The sequence below is a fragment of the Cyanistes caeruleus genome, chromosome 1 (assembly GCF_971803275.1).
Source record: "Cyanistes caeruleus chromosome 1, bCyaCae1.hap1.1, whole genome shotgun sequence".
NCBI lineage: Eukaryota > Metazoa > Chordata > Aves > Passeriformes > Paridae > Cyanistes > Cyanistes caeruleus.
In genome coordinates, this window is record NC_141701.1 from 61,520,519 (window position 1) to 61,543,343 (window position 22,825).

A 22,825-nucleotide genomic window follows, 5' to 3' on the forward strand; every position below is an offset into this window, starting at 1 on the left:
ATAACCACAAAGGGGAAAAACAACCCTGTATATTTTATACAGCATTTTGAATCAACTGTTTTGCTAAAGTGGAGATGGTTCCTGTAGCTCTTTTAGAAACACAGCTCTTTTTTTTTCTTGGGGTTTGTGCTCATGAGCCAAGCTGGCAGATGCAGATCTTGTAAGCTCAGGTGATGAAGCAGACCCCAAGAGACACTGAGTTTCAGCAGGTTAAATAGCATTAACGTTTCTATTATTTGTTTGATTAGATGATTAAAATTTCCCACCAAGTGTGTTTCCAGAGATGTGAACTAGGAAAAAGAGGATTCCTCTGAGATAAAAGGTTTATGTTTTGGTTTGTTTGGGGTTGTTTTGTTTTTGCCATTCAAAGTGAACTCAGTTGCTCTTCTTTTTTAGCTGCTTTGTTGATTCAACCCTGTGGGTTTTTTTTCCCTATACATGTGTCTTGTTTTCTTGCTCCTCCAAGAAAATACAGCAAATTTAATAGCTCTGTGAGGCTTATGTATATTGTTGTTCCCGTGACTGCATTATCACTGACATTTAATGACAATGTATTCCCTGTATTTTGTTAGCCAAACATGCAACTGCTTTTAACTTGCAATAACTGCATAAGCCCATTAAGAGGTGCTTCCCATTATGCTACCATATTACTTTTCAGATTTCACATTTTTAGTGGAATAAAAAGTTTAATTGCTCCTCAATTTGGGAAACAACAGTGCCTAACATCTTGCATTAGATTCCTGCCTCATCTTTTGCTGTTTCACTCTGTGTCTATAAAATCTTTCTTGCAGTTAAAATTCCTTTTGTGCAGATAGATTCTGTCATGTGTAATGGCAGGAATAAAAGTAAATATATTTAGTGAAGTGTAACATGAAGAACAAGGCAAATTAAACAAGAAAATTAATCATAAGCAGTGCTTCTATGCTGGCTGTAGTCTGTAAGGCTCAAAAAAAAATGAACAAACTCTTTTTTTCTGTCAGACTTCTTTATTTCGTAAGATTTCTGCCCATTTTGCAGAAAGAGATATACTGAAACTAATTATTTCAATGTTGTGATGAAAATTTGTGGCATAAGATGTATTTATGGCTGTAATGAGATCTGTCCAAGCTAGGGAGAAATTCAAATTTCACAAAGGGGTGTGAGTTCATGAAGAAAGGCCAAACACCCACTTGAAAGCTAATCCATATGTAAAATACATGTATGCCCCTCTAGCCAAGCAAAGACGTAAAAACACTTTTCTAAAGGTTTTATCTTCCTATTTGGTTGGCCTCTGGAGTTCACACTGCCCTGCCAGTTGGGCAATGAGGCACTGGCATTCCTGCTCCAGGACCTTCTCCAGGTGGAGGGCCTTCTCCAGGTCAAGGACTCTACCTCCCTGCAATCCCTTCCTGCTCTCCACCTCATGGCCTTGTCACATCTGGTACTTGTCACAGAATCACAAAATCACAAAATCACAGAACCATTTGTGTTGGAAAAGGCCTCCAAGATCATCAGGTCCTATCTTTGTCAAATCTCCAGCTTGTCAACTAGACCTTGATACTAAGTGCCATGTCCAGTCATTTCTTGAACCCTGGATGGTGACACTAAGAACCAGGAAATAACACTGAGGAAAGAAAATATTGAACTTTTGCTGCAATTTTTAGCTGGTGCTAAAAAGCCAGTTGAGGGCAGGGTGCATTGAAGGCAGGTAGGTGAAACCTTAGCAAGGTCAATCTTCAGTACCCTCTCATGAAAGCATTCTTTGAAGTGGGATTTCTGTCACATTTGAAAACCAAGACAAACCCACTCCTCAAAACTAAACTACAACTTTCCCTTCCTGCTCTGCAGAGGTTTTTACAGTGTCATCTAATGATATTATTCAGCTGATGTTTTTAAGATACATAGAATAAATACTTGTTTCACTCCTATTATTTTGCCTTTCATAGTAAGAAATGAGACAGTCTTACTCACCCTGGGAAAAAAAAAAACAAAAACGCTGTACATAGCTTCTGTAAGATAAGTTGTGAAAGAATCTCAGAAACATGCCCATGAAAATGAGAGTATTTGGCTTATTTTCTAACTTCTGAACAGTTTCTCAGGCAAATGTGGAGTTCTTTGATTTGAATGAAACTTCCTAACTCTTAAGCTGCAATAATGCACAGAGGTGGGAGCTGTATTTTTAGTTAATGGTGTATAACACTTTCCATCGTAAGATGAAGTTTTAAGTTGCTCATGGCATGCAGGCTCATTGTTTTCATAGAAAATTTCCAGCTGTGTAGTCTTTAAGAATGAAGCAGGGGCATTCACAGTGTTTTGTTCAGTAGTTTGGGTTTTCTTTAAGTAACTAAATTGTAGCCATTGTGTTATTGTGTTTGAGCATGTTTGCATTCAGGAGCTGAGATACGAGGTGCAGTGAAGGAGGTATGATTTCCCAGGCTCAGAACATTTTATTCTGCTTTGTGAAAATACATCCAGCCCACCTGAAGTTTTAAGCTGCTGTAAGAGGTTTATGTGTTACGCACCACCAGCAAAACTGGTCACAGGCTCCACCTTTCCTGCACTCTTTTTTAATGATGTCCCAGGTGAGCTCTGGCTTCAGCACCAAAAAACAGTGCTGGCAAACTTATATATCTGTCCTACTTGTCACATTCATGTAGTCTCAGTGATCTCCTTGCCCAAGTGCAGAAAATCACAGGAAAGCCAGAGGAAAGGGATCACAGAGTGGAAGGGGCAAGGATGGATAAAAGACAGCCACTGGAAAACATGGGATCCCAGGCCTGGAGAGGCAGCCCAGGGTTGCTAGGTCTTCGCTTTCCAGTAAATACATGGAAAGATTCCATGTCTGTTTTTCAGGTGGCTGGTTGATAGAGAACTACTTCCAGTGGTACCCATTATGCCATTAATTCAAGCGAGAAGTCTCTGCCAGGATATAATGGTTTTAGCTATCCTCACAGCCACTTAAAAATCAGTCCATCCTTAGAAATGTCTGCATTTTCCTTAATTGTTAGTGGAGAGGTCTGTTCCTTCCCCTTTTTTTTTTTTTCCTGAAGAAACTTGTGTTAAGCAAAGCCATACTAAAAGCGCAAATCAAGTGCTCAGAAACAGAAAGATTCCTGAATTAATGTTATTTGAGCAAATGTAATTTTTATGTTCTTGTGCAATGCTAGACAAGTTTCTCAAATCAGATTTTCCAGACATGTTCATTAATTGGGCATTTCTCATGGTCTGGATGCTTTTTTTCCTCAAAGCAATTCAAGCTGGGATGCAATAATTCACAGCAGTGGAAGCTGTTCATTGAATATATCGAGTTCTATTTAAAAAATCTAAGCACCCTAATCCACTATTTCCCTAAAACCCAATTTTTTTCCCAGATTTAAAGTCTAGATAACACAAAAAAAAAAAAAAAGTAAAAAAAGATAAAAAAGTAAAACAGTTTTCTGACTAATCTGGCCCATGTGTAAGTTTTAGAGATGTTTGAAAACATATGCAAAAAAGTTTCTGATTATGTTGCCAAGGAGGGAAATTTCTGAATACAGAAAGTTCAAGAGAAAAATTATTGTAAGAATGTTTACAATAACATCCTTAATATCTGTTCTCTTTAACATATTTCTAAACCAGGTTTTTAACTCCATTGGTAAGACAGAGTTAAGAAAATTGTATATGGTGGGATCAGTCAGAAAGAAATGGGACATAGGCCTGAGTGCAGAAACAGTGACCAAGGGGGCTCAGTGCCATGGCAGATCTCTCCTAGCCATGGGGATGACACACTGTCAGCATGACAGTCAGCATATATGACAGCTCTTTTGTGGGAATGTTCTATTTACAGGAACAGAAAGAAATAGCTATTTGCAAGTTGCAGAACTTAACTAGATATAGGAAATGAAACATTGGCTTACCTAAATGTGAGTTATCTAACAAAAAAAAAATAAAAATTAAAGGTTGTTGCAGTTATTTGTGGTCTGAAAGAATTTCATGCCAGCACTGCATGTTCTAAAGCTACAGACATTTTCAAAAAGAAAACAACAGGGATACACTTCAAAACTTAATTAGGGGGAAATGTACCACAGATCCTGCCAGTCTTTATCAAAATCAAGAATTTATAAAAATATCTTAAGTGGTTACTGATTTCAAAGAACTAATTACCTTTTCACTTTTGGAATACTAAATAGAAGTTAATTCCAGCAAGAGGGTATTTTCCATGTAAGAGATTAAAATGTAACAGCTAGATTTCATAGTTTCCAAATTAATATGAAAACCTCAGTTTCCTCTTGCACTTCACTCTCATTAAAAATCCTTTAGCAGATCTATAAATTAAAAAATCATTGTGGTGCATTCTTACAATACACAAGCTTTTGTAAAATAATATTAGATTCCTATTTTGTATACAGAAAAAGGAAATAAATTAACTCCTGGGTAATATCCCTGAAACATTAGCAGTATGAATGGTGCTGGAGCATAATTAGGTTTGCAGAAACTCTCTCCTCTGAACACCCATGCACTATGCTATTTAGGTCTAGTTTTGAAAACTGTAATTAAACAGTCAGAAAACCACTGGAAAAGAAACAAAATAACCAGCCACATAAAAGTCACAGGGAGAAAACAAACAAACAAGCCCCTGGTTGACCATTTAGGTTTCTTAATGAGTTCTGGTAATTCCAGTAAGTTACAGAAGCCGGGAAGAACCTGAGGAGCCAGCTCCCTTCCTTTCAAACTTTAACGACTCTATTACACTTCTAAAAACCAAATCACTGTTCAGCTTACTGAAATAACATTTTTCTCCTGTATGCATTCTTGTCAGATAAATCTACAGCTAATAATTCCTCTCTGCCTGCTTGTTTATCCATACTGAAACACCAGGAGAAACACAATTCCCAGGGCTCCTGCTAAGCCCCTTTGCCAGCCTGGAAAGGATTTTCGGGGGCTGGGAGTTTATTTTTGGGCTACAGCATGGCATCCATAGAGCAAGGAATGCTGTCCTGTTTCATCACCTCTGGTAACGATGGCCGGCACAGGGCTGGAAGGGCCACCAGGTTTGTGGAGAACTGCTGGAACTCCAGCTCACTTGGACCTGATGGCATCTCTGTAGCCCACCACACCGACAAGCTGGACAAAGCCACTGGACCTGACTGGACCCATGACGCCCAGCATTCCAGGGTCAGAAACAAGGGACAGACAGAAAGCCACCTCTTTTTCAACATATTCATCCTCCTCTCCCTGTTCCCATCATGCCACTTACACAGTTCGAAGCAGGTGGAAATCATTCACGGTTGCCTACTGGGGATTCCCTCAGCAAATGGAACACTGGATTAGAGAGCTCATGAGTGGCTCTGGGGCTAGGGAGCACTGCCAAAATACACCTGGTGTCAGCTTACAGATCTTGAGGGAGACTTCCTAATTGCGTAAATTAGCCGCCACTAACTTGGTGGACAGCAAAGAATCAAGGAACTTTGACTTGTTGCTGTCCTTCCGCCCTCGCCCAGATGCTGCAAAGGACATCTTGATTTTGCCAGGTGTTCTGACAGCTGGCCAAGTGAGCAAGAAGCAGAACCTCATCCTCCCCCCAGGCACAGACAGGCAGACCAGGGGGATGGGGTGAGGAAGGGCACCAGACACGTTTTCATCCCTGCTCTGCATCGTCTCACTGCTGGGGCACTGGGAGAACTTGTGTCACTACTAATCTGAATTTAATCTGCGTTTTTGGTTTGAAGGCAGGGCCACAGCCACACTCAGTTCACAGCCTCAGTCAGCTGTCTTTAGCAGTGTTGTGCGCACCCAAAATGGCAGAAAAAATATTCAGCCAGCACAAATCTTCATGTAAATATAGCAGGAGGGAAAAAAAAACATAATGAACTTACAGGTAAATATGCACATGACTGAATTCTGCCTTTTTGCTCACACCTCTGAAATGGAATAAAAGGACAATTCAGTCCTGGGGTACACAAACACTGGCTGAGGTACAGTTCATGAGTAAATCCAGGCTGAAGTGGATGTAAACATGTCCATGTGGCTTGGAGAAATGTAGACAATTGAGCTTTTTGTCTAATGTAGCAAATGTCTACATTTGTAGACAAAATGACTTTGGTACAGCTTTAACTGCAAGCAGATGGAATATCATTGTTTCTACACCTCCAGTCTGTAGAGCTGTATGAGACCAAAATTTACAGGTTCTTACTCCTTACTCTGAAGAAAGAGAAATCTGATTTTCACAAGGATCATGATCTGGGAGCTCCCATTGATTTTAGTCAGTGGCTAACAATTCTGGAAAAAAATTCTTAGGTAGTGGGCTTTGCTCTACTGTTTAGGCAGTCAGACCATCAGCTCCCTTCCCCCATTTGTAGAAATCTTTTTTAATAAGCTATTAATGGAGAAATACTAAGAAATACTAAGAAAATGAAAGACAATTTGGGTATTAGATTTGCATGATATACACGAGATTTTTGTTGTGTGCTTGTTAGCTGTTTATCAACCTACCAATCTTCAGCCCCAAGGAAAAAAACCAACAAGCCAAATAAGAAAAGGCCAAAATCAGAGGCCAATATGGCATAAAGGTCTCAAATCTCCTTTAGTCTGTTCAGAAATAAATGCATTTACTCACAGAGGACACATAAGAGCAGGTTCTGGTTGCTTTCCACAGTAGAAAAGAGACATGTTAAAACCAATTTCTTTCAGTTATCTGCAGTCACAGAAATGCATTGATCCCATTGTCCCTGGAGAGGAGACCCACAGACAGATTTTCCACCCATGTCAAGTGGCCCCACACCAGCACAGCCAGACCTTGCTGCTGCCCTTCCTCCCTAACAGAAGCAGCCTGTAGACCATGCCATTTTCTGTACAGCCCATCTAGCACTTAATCCTTAGAATTAAAAAAAACCAAAAAAAACCCACAAACCAAAACAACAAAAAAAATCCAAGAAAAAACCCACAAAAAAAAAAAAACACCTTAAAAGTGGAAAATAAACACAGAAGCCACCTTTCCTTAGTCTTTTCTAGATAGAGACTCAATGCTTCACAAGAAAAAATCAGAGAAAAGTCATGAAGAGCTTTTGGTGGTAAAACTATTCTGATCTCTTGTAGCCTGAGTAACTGAAAGAGACTAGGGACACATTTTCAAGACTTTTAAAAAAAGATGTAATTATGGCATAAAGCTAGTATTGGTATCTTATAATCTTTCATTAAGTAATTCTGAATGCACTGTAGGGTGACTTTAAATGGAACAGAAATATCTATTACCATAATACAGAGTGCTAGTAAGTAACTCCTGTGACAGAAGGGCATACGTATTTGGGAAAGAACTGCGAAAGCAGTTCACTTTTTCAAATTAACTCTGATCTCTAGATTTTGATACTGAATTTTTGAGTCATTATGTTTGAATAATATAAGGGGCTTGGTATATAATACACCGCTTTAGATTAGGGTTATCAAGTGTCTAATAAAGCAGGATGTTCATCTCTTTTGTCTTCTGGGTGAGAACCCTTTTATTATAGTGTAGTATCTTTTGTTTTAATGCTGCTCTGCACTGGATTGCCAGCTCATTAATTTTTCTACTATAACACCCAAATCCCTTTGCTGATCAGTGTGCTGAATGATTGATTCCCTGCTCCCAGACTAATTTTTTACATTGGACTGCATTTACCATCTGGTAGATAAATCATCCAAAACACTCAAATTCAGAGCCTGGATCCAGTGATCCTCTTTGTTTGTTCAGTCAGCAGCATGAATATCACTTGCAAATGTGAGGTTGTGTTCTCTCACCTGGATAACTGTTCCATATTGCAGACACAGGTTTTAACAAAGAGCACTGAGACAATAAACCTCTTCTCATTAACAAAACAAAACAAAACAAAAAAAGCGAAAAAGTATCTGTTCTTTATGTTTTCTAGCCCAAATTTTTGTTTCATCCCTACCATAGCCACTTGCTTCTCACATGAAAAAGGGTATTTCTTACAGCACAGAAACAATTTTGCAAATTTCAAACACATTTAACTATTTTCACCAAGACATCCTTTTTAGGTGTAAATACCTGCACAAGTGAAGAAAAGGACACCCTTTGGAGTTAAAACAGAGAAGGAATACAATGAAATAAATTGCCTTCCCAAGCCATGTTTTATATGAGAAAACAATTCTATAACCTAAACAGGAGCCTGCCCGTTTTATTTTCACTTTTATAACCCTGAAATGATACTTCCATAAAATTATACTTCCAATCAAGACAGCAAGACAGAGCTCTGCCTCACAGAATTATCTCGTCAAAATTCTGGGAGAGGTGAAGGATGAAGAAAAAGCTGTGGGAGGGAGACGGTGCTTCAGGAAAAGAACCATTCATCTGCCCACTGCACGAGGAGGGGACAGGGCACCCCTTTCTTCAGTCTAAGGATCTTTTGCTGCTCTTTGCTGCTCTGAAGAGCCCATTTGGCACAACACACTGACCTCTGTCTCTCCCAGAGGGATCAGACAGAGGCAGCACACAATCAGAGTCAATACTAATTAGCAAAATGTAAACATTTCATTAGATCAACGCTTCCCTGAATTTTTAACGCAACAAACTGCTATCCAGCCACCATTTTTTTATCAAACTTTCTACAGAAATATCTGTTGAAAGCACTATTTTAGCTATCTCCACCAACCAGCTAAAGACTTTATAACTTGTTCATGCGTTTTATGGACACTTTTAAGGATTGAAACTTGTCTTTTCAAAGCACTCATTCATTTTGAATGCCTGGACTCTTCTGGACACTTTCTGCGCATGCACACCTTTAACTGTCCCATCTCTTAAGCTTTTGTGCTGCTTTGGTTAAGAATTTTGTTCAGTTCAAAATCTTAGAGGGAAATAAAACCACTTCTGCAAATGATATTTGTCCAAACACTTATTTTTTGTAGTTATATGTGACAAGTCTCTGAATAGAAAAGAAAGCAAGTAAATCTCTTGTGAGGTACAACAAGAGCCTCAATACACTTCAGGCTTAGGCAACAGGACACTTTGTCACCCACTGCTGAAATATGTGTGTTTACAGGAGGTTTTCTACTGCCATAGGCAAGCAGATGTGACAGCATGTTTTCATGGGGGGCTGTGTCCCTTCTTCCCTCACCGCCTGCAGTGCTCTCATCAGTAAATAACTGAGGCTGGTTAAAACACTTCCTAAAGAACCTTTTTTTTTGTCAGCCACAGGTGAACACTGACGTGTGTCAGACTCCTGAAGCTGGGTGGAAAAGTCTGGGAAACAGGGCTGAATCTGGGATAAAGCAATTGGAGCCCTCAAAGACAAGCATTTTGTGTTCCCCTTGAACACATTATCATGATCAAGAGTAGATGAACCAGTTTGCACAGATCCAGCTCTCTGGTTTGCCTGACTGCCCCCATTCACCCCATCTGCTTCCACATGAATCCCAAGAGACTTGTGTGAGGCACAGGAGATGCCCCAGGGCCTTTCCTTGAGGAACACGGCTGTTGCCTGCCAGCAAGCCAAGCAACTGGAATGAGACTGCCTACAGCTTTGCAGCCAGGCAGAGCCAGATTTCAGGAAGTTTTGGCCTCCAGACAAGACCTGAGAAGAACCATTTCATGTCCTGAACACCCTTCTGTCTGTTTGTTGACACTGTACCCATTCTCTGCTTTGGCTGCTCTCCAGGGCATGGTCCATGCACATTACAAAAGTACAGAGAGTTTTGCACCTGTTTAAGATACACAGGAGCACACCGAGGTCTCAGCCTGGTAGGAAAAGGTGGAGAAGACCGAGCAACTACCAAGAATTGTCAGATCACTTCAGAAAAATTACTGAGAGTTTTGTCTTGTTCTAGATTTTCTTCCCTTTATTTTTTACATGCTTTCCTGCTGGTCTTAATTAACACTCTTTTTGAACCATGGATGAGGATCCTGCCAGCTTGAACATAGTTATATAATGTGGGTGTTTCAAGGCTGTAACTGCAACTAAATTTATTTTTATAATATAAAAACAAAAGAGGTATTACAAGGGTTTAGTTTTATTCTAAACCAGATCCTTTAAACTCTGTTTCTGTAACACAAAATCTATTACCAGAAAAGTCCTGCCTTTTCAGTCCTTAGAAATTGTCTGCCACAATGAGAATTTAAATTATCCTAAAATAAATCCTGATTTGCTAGTCAAACACTGCCTCCTCAGAAACCACACTATGACCAGTGAGGCAGTTTTAGGGCAACTTAAAAGAAATTGAACACTGATATCAGTGTAACATTAAATTGCTCTCTTAAACAGAGAAATTCACATCAATAGATATGCAAATGCATGCAGAGCCTGATCTGTCTACCAGCTCCCAGCCAGCCAGGTCTGGGGATGTAACCGGGTCAGTGAGAACTAAAGTCTTTCAGGTACTCTTGTAAGCAAAGGCTTTCACTGGCATCTTGCTCCACAGAACACAGAAATTCCCTGGCAAGAATCTTGAAGAGAAAAAAAAAAGACCTGGAATTTTTTCTCCTTTAAAAAAACCCAACAAACATATGATCCATAAATCACAGATACCTAATGGCTCAACTAATGGCACCGCTAGATACTGTCCTAATAATATAAGATTAAATAATTCTGCTTTTGCATCCCCCTGAAGCCATCTGTGAACTAAATTAGAACCAAAGATACACTGTAGCTGTTCATCAAGACAAATAAACAGATTTCAGGTTCTCCAGGAAACTTTAATTTCATCAGATCACGGTTTTGACTGCTGAACTTACTCCTAATCACATTTTGTCTGTAACTTCTTATCCATTTGTAGAAGAAAAATATCATACAAAGAAGACTGAGAAATGGTTTCATAAAATAAAATTTATTATCAACTCATTTAGTGAAAAAAGCTCTTCTTTACACAGGAGTTCCACAAAATACAGCTCCACTCTTTCACACTCTCTCTTTTTATTCCTCTGTTTCTCCATATTTCTAAATTGTTAGAATTTCAAGATGATCTAGGAATAAACTACAGCAATTAGAAGGGACTATTTCGTTTACAGCAGATCATTTAATTATCATTTTCTTAATATCTAAAGCTATTTTTGGGATAGAACAAATTTTTTAAGTAGCATTTCTACAAAGAATGTCCTTGGTCTTCAGTTCTACTGAGCATTACAGTCAGTTTAGAAAAAGACAGGCTTCCACCTCAATAATACCAACATGTCCCCTAACTCCACTCTTGTTCCACAGCTCCTGTAAGGACTTAGTGAGGAGGACACGCAGGAGCCTGGAGTCAGAAGAACAGACCTTTTTCCAACATTCCTGATGTTCAGCATTCTTCCTTCCACAAATGCTACAGCTACTGTTATCCTGGGAACTATTGCCACTGTCTGCTTTGTGGACCCTGGCCAAAGTCTGACCGCAGGCTGGAAAAGTCACAAGTGCTTTCAGATGATGGATCAATGGTGGAATGTAATGATCTCTTTAGAGGAAAAGGGTACAGACTCCTGTCAATATCAGTGGGATTCTCTGCATTTGTACCTCTCTACTCAAAGTCCTTGGCCACAGCTTCCTTTTTTCCAAGTCCAAGTAAATATTAACTCTCCCCTTTATCCAGTCTACTGTCAACCCTAGAAGAAAACTGACAAGATATAAAATATTTATTCTTACATCAACAGGAAGAAAAGGACCAGACTCCTTGTTTTCCCCTTAATAGGAATTACCAGAGAGGTCTTGGTACAGAATGTTTCCTAAGCAGTATTTTCCACAACAAACACAGGTTCTTTTTTCCTCTTTTCAAAAAACCAATAAAGAAATTGGATTCAATCCAATCCCCTCAGTCAAGCCTCAATTGCTCCATCATACTACCAGTTCCCACTAGTGACAATGATGGAGTGACACCTGTTACAAGATGATTTTCTGCTATTCTGACACTTTCAATTCTACTTTAATTACCATTCGGCTCTTTAATCAGCAAAAGAATCTGTACTGCAAGGACATTTCATGTCTAGGCAATTACACTAAAGGGAAATAAATATATGCATGCTCCTGTCCGAGTTTTAATTTCTCTTTTTAATAATTGTTTTTACTTTTTGCTTATAGTTGGATTTATATTCATGTCTTAGATAGATTCTCAAAGTGACATGCAACCTGACTGAGTTTTGATCATTTACTTCAGAAGTTCAATCGGCACAAACACACATCACGTTTTATTTGGCTTGACTGTTATAATTCATTTACAGGAACATAACTCATAGTATCTTAGATAAAATAACCAATTATTCTAGTCCCGTCTACCATTTCAGATCAAGTGCAACTATGCAAACACAAAACAACATGTAATTCTTAAAATACAGTGATTTACCTGAACCTGTATGCCTCTTACATCCCTTGCTCTTAATGTTCTCACCAGCATGGCTGCATATCTTTAGCACAAATTAGTTTTGCTCTGTGTAACTTAGAATGATATACCAAACAAAACCCCTCATCCACTTAATTTGAGCAAAAAGCACAAAGGGTATGTCTGTTCTAGCTGATAAGCACAGATGAAAGCCAGTCTTGAGGCCACATCTCATTCTGGTTCACAGAGCCCCCACTGAGCCCAGGCAGAAGCCACGGCTGAGCTCCAGAGACCAGCAGTGCCTGAGGTTTATACCCTCCAAAATCCACGGTCACATCTGTCACGTGGACTGGGCCAAGGGAGCTACATGCTTGTGTTCACTCTCCCTTGTTACAGCAGGGACAGCCTGGATCCAAGCTTCAGACAACACAATAATTTGGAGTGAGGAATAGTGCACATGAAACTCATTTTGGCCAACTCACTAATTCTCTTTAGGCTTTACCTCAAGTGTAGACATACCAGATATAGTAGCTTTATACCCCATTTTACCCTTAGGAAAAACAGCTACAACAGCAATAGGTGTCCAGCAATAGTAAGCCTGGGGCATTCCTGCCACAGGGTCTGGAGGACAGACATGAAGGCATCTAAGAAAGTAATGCACTATATTTGCACTTAAACAGGATCTCATCTTGTTCATTCAATCCTCAATAAACTATCTTGAAACAACTTTATCTTTAATCTTTTCACTCAGAGAGATCTTCAGAAAATCAGGAGCAGCACGCAGTCTGTGAGACTGAGAGGTGGTGCACAGAATCGTCCCTAGCAAGACTGCTTTATCACATGAGGGAACAGCACCTGGAAAGTCTTACAACACAAGCACATACCTGTTAATTAAAATCCCGGGTGTACACATCCATACCAGTGCACTCAGCAATATCTCTCACTGAGTCTGTGTACCTTCCACCTAAATCTGCAGCATTTGGTCAGTTATGATCCAAGTACAACCCCTGTGGCTCCACAGGTGACCAGAGCATATCTCACACCTGAGTTCCAACCAGAGTAAAACCGAAGCTGACAATGCCCAATTTGTGTCTCCAGAGAGCACCATCAGATTAGGAGCTCAGGAAGGAGCTATGTGTTGTACTTACCTCCACACACAGGATGCTCAATAACCCCCTGCAGTCCACAGACACCTCTCTAAGGACACGGCTACCCCAGAGCCTGAGCACAGCATCACACCACCAGCACACAGACAGTCAGGGACTACTGGCAATATTACTGAAGCAGACTACAGGTAGTGCAGGGAATAATATAATATCTCTAAAACACTAGCCTAGGACTCTCTTCTCCAAAAAGAAATAGCTTTTTTTTTTTTTTTTTTGGTTGTTTGTTTTTAATTCTGGGTAAAACAAGATTATTTTATTTCATTAGCTTAGGAAAGTATGGATTGACAGATGAACAAACTTGCACAAATCCACATTGTCAATTAACTCCAGATACATCTTAATTCTCTGTTTCCTGCTCTAATCACTTTATCAAATGTTCTTCCCTTGGCCAGGGATGATGCAATTATAATTTAACAAAGGGCCAAGCTGCAATGCATGTGCCAAAGGAGTAGAATCAAGGCTGGAAAAGCCATCTTAATGTTCATGTTGTCTGCCTGTGTCCTCCACCTTGCAACCTTCTTTTGTTACAGCAAGCACTTTCTTTAGCAGCATATTGTGCAGCAATAAAGGAGAGGACTTCAGCATTTCTGAAAAGAAATAACAAATAAAGGTAGATATATAATCTAACAATGATAAAATGTTACCAGTCCAGGAACCATCTCAAGAAGTGCAAAAACACCTGTTAAGGCAGCAGGTCAGAATGACACACTTATTAAACTTGCAAAACAGCAGAAGAAAGGAGAAACATTTTGCTTCTTTGAATATGGAAAGCAACTTAGAGTCTACTCATTTGAAGTAGTAGTAACGTTCTCAAGTTTAACTTTCAGTATACACAGCAATGTACGTGGTAGCAGTCCACTGAGAAGGGTGCTAATGCCAACATCTGGCCCTGTGTGTAAATACAGGAAACTCATCTTTTTCAGGGAGCAGCTCCCTCAGTAAAAGTTAATGAAGCTGTGCAAAGGTAAGTGAGGGGAAAATCTGACCCAGATATTGTGTGTTGATGTCAGTTCTTTCAAAATAAAGTTGAGTGCCGAAACCCTGCCATTTTGCATGAAACAGTTAACACACTGACTGCAGAATCCGACTACTGCATTTAAAACAAATTTTTCCTTCCATATTTTTGTAATTACCCGGAAAAGAGTGGCTGCCACAAGTATGTATATAGCACCTACATTTGCTTGTGCCTATTTTTAGCAGAACCAAACCATGCTGAATGCCTTCAATATAGCATAAGGTTTCCTAATTCCAGGCTGGAAAGCCCTTTTTCTGTGACGGTTTCTAAATAATGACATCCCTGTGCTCCACATCATCTTAGAAACTTCCTCATTTCATACATTTCAGCAGCCTTCCATATTTAATCTCACTGATTTATGTTCATGCCATGGTCTAATGACCCACATGTCTCTGATGGGTAAGCCGCTAACGCCAGTGACACATTAACCTATTAACCTCTCTTTAAAAATAACCATCATATTCGTACAAATAGAATGAAAAGTCAGGCAGCAGCAGCAGCAAAACAGTAGCATTGTGGTATCACACACTAACACAGAGTATATCTAAACTGGGCAAAATGAAGAGGAGCATTTCAAGAAGGTGTAGCAGACTTATTATATTGCAAGACCATTTTGCCACAGTTTGCCGGTCTGCGAATTTGATAGCCTGCTTTAGCAGCATTATCCGTATTGTAAAATGTAATTGGGAGGAAGATCACTCTTCCGTTCACTCATTTCTTGAAACCTCCGCTACAGTTTGGGGACCTAACCCTGGAAGGTACCGACAGTTCCTTCCAACGCGTAAATTGCCTTCCAACCACGCTGAAGACAATGGGAACGGGGGGTTTTGCGCACAGGGCGAGAAACCTTCATCACCTTGGAGAAGGCACTTTGCACAGCTCTCGCTGGCGATTCGTGCAGTGGAATAAACCTGTCATTTTAAAAGGCAGAAGGAGGCATGCACAGCCATTTTTCAGAGGGAAAAAAAAAAAAAATCCCTTTTTTAAATAGTAGTTTTAGAAGACAGACAAATCTTTCTGAAACCGTGTAAACTTTATATTGTATGTATTTACTTTGTTCTACTTCATAACTATCATATCCCTCAAAATCTAAGAAAACGCGCTGCTGTCATGCCAAACCACATTGCAATCTTACAATACCGGCATGTAATTATGTATATTATACATAAATCATGCAACCAAAGCAGGGAAGAACCCCAAAAAAGCTTATTCTGAGCACATCACGGGGTATTTTGCTGCATTCACCTCGTCCAGAGTGGACCTATACAACAGCCGGCAGACGGACGGGCGGAGAGGTTACCCCGGGTCTGGGCTGCTCGCATCTAGAGTGAGACGCAAGAAACAGCCCGTGTGAGCCATCAGGGGCTGCTCTCGCGGCTCGCACCCCTCTGCTAGCGGCAGGACGGGCACGGGGCGGGGGAGGACGGCGGAGGAGGGGGCGGGATGCGGGCAGCCCCCGGGACGGCCGGCGCGCACCTGCCGGCACCGCGGCGGGAGGCAGCGGGGAGCAACAAAAGCCGAGAGGCGGCGGCAGAGCCCTTCCCTTCAGCGGGGAGACCTCGGAGAGGGGGCTCCCCGCGCCCCGGAGAGGGGCATCTCCCCGCCGGCCGGAGAGCCGGCTCGCCGCACCCGGGGCCGGGGCGGGCGCCGCTCCTTTGTTTTCCGCCGCCCGCAGCGCCACGGCGGGCCGGGCCGGGCGGAGCAGGGGGGCCGCGCTCAGCCCTCCCTCCCTCCCTCCACGTGCACGCGTGGGCTGCCCGCAGGGGTGGGCGCGGGGCGGGAGCCGGCGGGGCATTACCTGAGCAGTTGATGCCTTTCCCCTTGCCGCCGCCCTGGCACTCTGAGCCGGGCAAGGGATGAGAGGCGCGGCCGGCGGGCAGCGCGGAGAGGGCGAGCACCAGGAGGGCCGAGGTGTAGCAGAGCGCCAGCGGGGGTCCCGCCCGCAGGAGCGGCCGGGCGGCGGCCGGGCTCTCTCCCAGCATGGCGAGGGGCGGCCGAGGAGCAGCGCCGGCGGCAGCGGGATGGCGGCGGCAGGCCCGCAGCATCAACCGGAGCCCGCGGCGCCGCCCGGGCGGGACCCTCCTTTCTCCGCCGCGCCGGAGCGCACCTTCAGCATCCCCGCCGCAGCGGCCGCACGGACCCGCTGCTGCCGCCGCCCGGGCGCGGGCAGGGCTGTCCCCGCCGGGGCCGCGCTCCGTCCGCGCCCGTCCGCCCGCGGTGCCGCCTCGCCCCGGCCGCGCTCCTTTGTGCGCGGCGCCCGGCAGCGCCGCCGCTCCGCCTGCAACAAAGGGAGCGGAGCCGAGAGGCTGCTGCTGCCGCCGCCGCCGCCGCGGAGGGGGAGGAGGAGGAGGAGGAGGGAGAGAGAGAGAGAGCGAGAGAGAGAAGGGGGAGGAAGCACACGTGATGGCAGCCCCCTCCCCCGGGACCGGAGGGGAGGTGAGGGGCTTCTCCTCGCTCGGCGGGCAGGGCGAGCGGCGGCGGCAGCGCCCGCCCTCTCGGCGGGGCCGCCCCCGCGGGGAGAGGGTGCGGGTCCCGGTCCCGGGATGGCGACAGGCGTGCGGGGATGGCACCCAGGGGCGAATGGAGCAGAGAGCGTCCCCAGGGGCGCCGAGGCAGGAGGACCGCTGGCACAGCGTTTGTCACTGTCCGGGATGGTTTTTGATTATTCACTAATAAGCCGGCGTGAGTGGGCTTGGGAAAGAAAGCAGAGACAGACCATCTCTTCTATTAATTGCAAGGGTCGTGTTTAATTTTTACTGAACGGAAGCCCGGCATGTATAGCGGGAGCATTTGTACCGGTCCACGTAAATTAATATGTTTAGGGTGAAGGCAGTGAGTTTTGTAAAAGAGTGCTTTTACTATCTACATGTTTTCCAGTCCCTTACATGGAGACACTTCAGAGGTCAGAAGCACTGGACACGGAGAAGGTACCAGGCACATATCTTGAGTGCAGATGCTCAGCATGTATCTGTGTGGCTGAAAGCTGTAGACTGACAGCCCAGTGACTGTTTTTTTCATAGTGAAAACACAAGATGATGCTTTACATTCAATGAGATTTTTTCCTGTCTCAGTTGTTCACGTTTCATGAGTGTTTTTTAATCCACTGTGCAAACCATTTGTTTTTCAGGAGCAAAACGTGCCTCTTTCCTTGATCTCTCTGCCACTACACACTGCTGATGGGCTGAAAGGTGTAGAACTTGTATGAGGAGATCTGGCTTGCACGAAGGTATAGCTCTTGTGTGAGGAGACCTTTGAGTAATTTGATTTATTGGCCATAAATCCAGGATTAAGATTTGGGGAGGCACTGTGATTGTTTAAATAGCAATGAAGACAAAGTCCTGTATTACTAAGACTGAGAGAGCAATTTCTTTTTAACATAGGGGTTCAGCACTGACTGCATCTGCCAAGAAAATGTTGTTCTGTGATTACTTGGTGATGCTAGATATGTGGAGAGTTCTGCTCCTCAGTAAGGTGGGGCACAGTAGAACTCAATGGAACTGGTTCTGATGAAGCTGGGCTGCTGAGGTACACTGGCCAAGATGTTCAAAGCTCTCTAGGTTTGCATACTGCTGTCTGGTTTGTTAAGCAGACAAACCTTTGGGATCTCTGGGTCATGGCACAGATGTTTTGAAGGTAGTATTTTGCTGTTGTTGGAGCAAATGCTCTGTATAACTCCTTCCATAAACACATCTAGACCCATCTTACAATAAATATGCTGTTTTCCTGTACCTCTTGCTGAAGGGCTGGACCAGAACAGCCCTCATCTCAAACACGTTCAAGACCAGTTCATACTCATTTGTCCTTGTGCCATCCAGTGTTCCAGCCAGTCATTTCTCTTTCCCTTTCATCTAAATCTGTAATACATTTATAGGCAGCAGTCATAGACACTCTTTCCTAGTCTAACCTATCAGTACATTTTATTAGTCTCCTCCTGTAAGACAGAGCCTCTGTAACTCAGATTTTACTGCACTAGATAAAGTTTGGATTCAGCTCTCTTCAGCATAGCTGCAGTTTGTAATAGCTTTTCACAAACTATTGCCAGTCTCTGCAATGGAGGTAGTCTCTCCTCATTTCTTCCAAAATTACCTTTTCTAATACAACCAATCTGCTTTTTATATGACTGAATCTCACTGATGGGTTAGGTCATGTTGTGAGTGACAAATACAGGCTACTCCTTGTATTTGTCATTTACAGCCCATAATAATAATACTTTTTATAAGTCTAAGTGCATGACTGTATCTTTTCCATTGTTGCATTTCATTCCATTTCTTTTATTCCAGTTCTCAAGATTATGTTATCATCTTTTTGATATATTCTGAACCTCCTTTCTATTAATTACCATCTAGTTCCAACCTTCCTGCCTTGGGCAGGGACACCTTCCACTAGACCTGGTGGCTCAAAGCCCCATCCAGCTTGGCCTTGAACACTTCCAGGGATTGGGACATCCATGTGCTTTTGCAGTTTAAGTTGCTGTCCCTTGTCCTATCCATATAAACCCTTGTAACAAGACCCTCTTCATCATTCTTTAAGAACCCTTCAGATCCTGGAAGGCTGCTATAAGGTCTTCCTTCTCTTCTCCAGGCTGAGCAATTCTAACTCTCTCAGCCCATCATCATAGAAGAGGTGCTGCAACCCTCTGATCATCTTTGTGTCTCTTTTCTGTGCTTGCTCCAACAAGGCGATGTCCTTCTTATCCTGGAGACCCCAGAGCTGGCCACAGTATTCCAGGTGGGATCTCAGGGGAATGGAGTAGAGAAGGAGCATCACCTCCCTCGATCTGCTGGCCACGCTGATTTTGATGCAGCCCAGAACATGTTTGGCTTTCGGGGCTGCAAGTGTACATTGCTGGCTCAGGCTGAGCTTCTCATCAACCAACACCCCCAAATCCTCCTCCCCAGGGCTGTTCTCAATACATTCTCTTCCTGAATTTGTGCTTGGTTTTGCCCCAATCTAGGTGCTTTGCCTCACTGAGCTTCATGAGGTTCACAGAGGTCCACCTCTGAAGCCTGTCCAGGTCACTGTGAATGGAATGCCTTCCCTGCAGTGTGTCATGCTCACCACACAGCTTGGTGACATCAGCAAGGGTGCTCTCAATCCCCCTGTCCTTGTCACCAACCAAGATGTTAAACAGCGCCAGTCCCAATACCAACCCCTGAAAACATCGCTCATCACTGGACTCCAACTGGACATCGAGCCAGTGCCTGCAACCCTTTGGATGTGACAACCCAGACAATTTCTAATCCCCTGAGGGGTCCATCCATCAGAATATGTCTCTCCAATGTAGTGACAAGGATGCTGTGCAGGACAGTGTCAAATGCTTTGGGTAAGTCCAGATAGGTGATGCCAGTTGCTATTCCCTTATCCACCACTGCTCCATTGTGGAAGGACACCAAATTTGTCAGGCATGATTTGCCCTTAGAATGAAAGCTTTTAACAAGTCCAGATAGATTGTAAGTAAACCTTATGGGATTTGGCTTTTTGTTGTAATTTTTTGACTCCTGGGATGAATGACATGCCATTTTTTATCTAGAAAAGCCACATCTGAGCAGTGCTATCTGTCTGGAAGCATCTCTAGCTAGTTTAAAGTGAGTGATACAGTCATGCTCGATTGGCAAATTCACACTACACCAGCTGGGTATTCATTTCTATTCTGTTCTCTGATACATGCATTAAAAGAAAAATCTAAACATTTTCCTGCCAGCTTTAAAAGAAAAATAATTCAGAAAGAATTTGAGCAAGCTGCTTCTGCGGTGCAAATTGTTGCAGACAGAGGGAATGCCACACCAACAAAATGACAGATCTTGTGTGTCTTTGGGATTGCACTAAACTCTGCCACATTTGGTAACTTCCATCTTTGGCAAGTAAATGTAACTTTATTGCAACTACCCAACAATTTCACTTTTGCTAACCTCCAACTGCTCTTCTGTGAAAGCAGGAAGCTATATAGATTGTTGAAAATTGTCATATTTGGTGAGCTCTTGAATACCACCAGCAGTTTTTAAGTCCCCTGCTGATGGACGCACGGCTTCTGCCCTCCTCCACCCTGTTTTTTTCTCCAGTAATTGTAGAAATGAAGATGTACAACTGAAGAGAAGCAGGGAATATGAACAAACAGGGAGAAGCTGCCAGAGCAGCGAGAGTGATTTCATTTGCTAGAGATCTGGATACAATACAGATACACTTAATTGTGAAAGCACTCTTTCATTTTGTCTTGGAGAGCAGAGATCTATAATTTAGTGAAACCATCAAAGCATTGTTTGGAGCCTCCTGCAGCCTTGTGCATCAGACAGTAGAATCCTGCTCTTGCCAGGTATTTTGCCAGAGAATTGTACTTATTAGCCTCAACTTTCCTTATCCAAAAAAACCCCTTCCCAACTCCTGTACTTGTAAAGGAAACTTAAAAAATATTAAGGGTATTAACTGGAACAGTGTTCATAGAATCAAAGAAATACAAAAATGTTGAGGCTGGAAGTGGCTTCTGGAAGTCATCTTGTCCAACTCACCATGTTCAAGCAGGGCTGCCCTGAACCAATTGCTCAGAATTGTGTCCAAATTTATTTTTAATATTTCCAAGGATGGACACTCCAAAAACTCCTTAGGCAACCCATGCCAGTGCTTGGTCACCCTCACAGTGAAAATGTGTTTCCTGATGTTCAGAGAGAATCTCTTGTGTTTCATTTGGTGCCCATTGCCTCTGCTTTTAAATCAGAGATGTTGTCTAATGAAATCTAGAATCAGCCTCGACAAAAGACTCAGGAGTTCTCTCATACAATCTATTTCACTTTTTTTACTTGATCAGAAGTACTCAGTTTATCCAATAGTTGAACTTGTTTATCTGTCTCTGTTAGGGGGTTTGTGCTGAAAATCTCAAATAACACCTATCTAAATCTGCCACCTACAGTATTTGCAAGGTGGATAATATGAATAAGTCTCTTCAGTATATAGTCCCAGTGTATTCTGATAAAATAAAATGCTTGAAAAGCCAGGAAAGAACCACGTGTCACTGGCTGTGTAATTTATTTTCATATAGAGCTCATTAGCTATTAAACTTTGCATTTAATTAATTATTTTTTTTTCAGCACCACATAATTTCTTCTGTGTTACTCCTGTGTTCTTCAACAATAGATGCATGGCCCAGGATTTACAGTGATGTCAGGTTTGGGAGACTATCCAGCACACCCTTCACAGGCTGTTCTTGCCACACTTACCATGCAAACATAACTGTGGAGAGGTTTTCTTGCCTGGAAGGCTCTTGGCTGAGCAGGAGTATTTAGCATAGTACTCTTGCTCCTTTCCATCTAGGATTAAATATGTGGCACCAGTCTCAGATCAATACTTGCCCTCTGTCAAAGTTTCACATGTCTAAATTTTGGTCCAGGAGCTTGATCAAGTGATTCAATTATCTAACCCCACTCAAAGCTAGGGGAAAAAAAAAAAAAAAAGCCAGTTTAGGCCAAACTGAATTTGCTGTCACAGTAATGAGGACAGAGTGAGGGGAGGGCAAGAGCTCAGTAAAGATGGGCTTGATGCTGCTGCTCCCAAGAGCTGGGAGAGAGAAGGCTGATTACTACTTGTGCCCTTTTCCTTGCATGTAACTTCATCAAGGCTCTGGGGCAGGCAACACAGGCAGTGTTGCAGTGGCCTTTTTACTGCCCTCCCAGCACCCTGCTGCCCTGCTCAGCTCTGTCCTTTTCCAGTGCATAAAGCTGCCTCAATGTCTCACCAATTTTTGAGGCAGCAACGTGCTCAGGCTGGTTATTATTGGGAAGCTGAGAACTCTTTCCCTTGTACAATGCCACTCTGTTTTACATTTTCCACCCCACTCCTATAGTTCTTCTCTATTCCCCTCCTTTAATTTTAATCTTTAATTTTTCAGTATTTCCCTAGGTTTTATGCTTTTCCCCTTTCCATTCACCGCGGTGCCAGATCTTTTTCTCTTCTTGCAGTTGTTTTGCCTCTTCTTTCCCAGAATATCTTTATTCAGTAAAAAGGCATGACTAAAAGTCCATTTGGGTCAATAAAGATGAGTTTTAAGAATGAAGCTGAATATATATTTCTTCTCATTGAATTTCCTGTCACAATGTCCCCATGAGTCAAGAAATATTACTGAGCCCACTTTGCTGCTGGGAAAACCAGGACAGTGAGAGATTTCTTTTTCTAGCAGCAACCACAGGACACAGGATTCTGCAGCCATTGCAAAACAAAATCCTTACTTTTCAAAACCCAGTTTCAAACACATGCTTCTCCAGCACACTTGAGTTCCTCCAAACTCTAACACCTTCTGTTGACATTTATTCAGAGTGGTGGCAGGAACAGTAGGGGAAGCTTCAAATCGTTCTCAAGATTGGCACAAATTTGTTTGCCCGTATCACTTGTTCTCAGTCATCTATTCTAAACAATTTTTCTTCTTGTT

At 42.6% G+C, this 22,825-nt stretch overlaps 1 protein-coding gene across 2 annotated transcripts in view; it reads right to left on the reverse strand.

Annotated features, from left to right (window-relative positions):
* TMEFF1 (transmembrane protein with EGF like and two follistatin like domains 1) overlaps positions 1-16,564 on the reverse strand; it is a 112,616-nt gene extending 96,052 nt beyond the window's left edge. For both annotated transcript variants that reach the window (XM_086895629.1, XM_086895635.1), the window contains exon 1: positions 16,211-16,564. In XM_086895629.1, the coding sequence (XP_086751755.1) occupies positions 16,211-16,457 (247 nt within the window). In that variant the 5' untranslated portion in view covers positions 16,458-16,564. The remainder of the gene's footprint in view (positions 1-16,210) is intronic.
* Between the last annotated feature and the right edge of the window lie 6,261 nt (positions 16,565-22,825).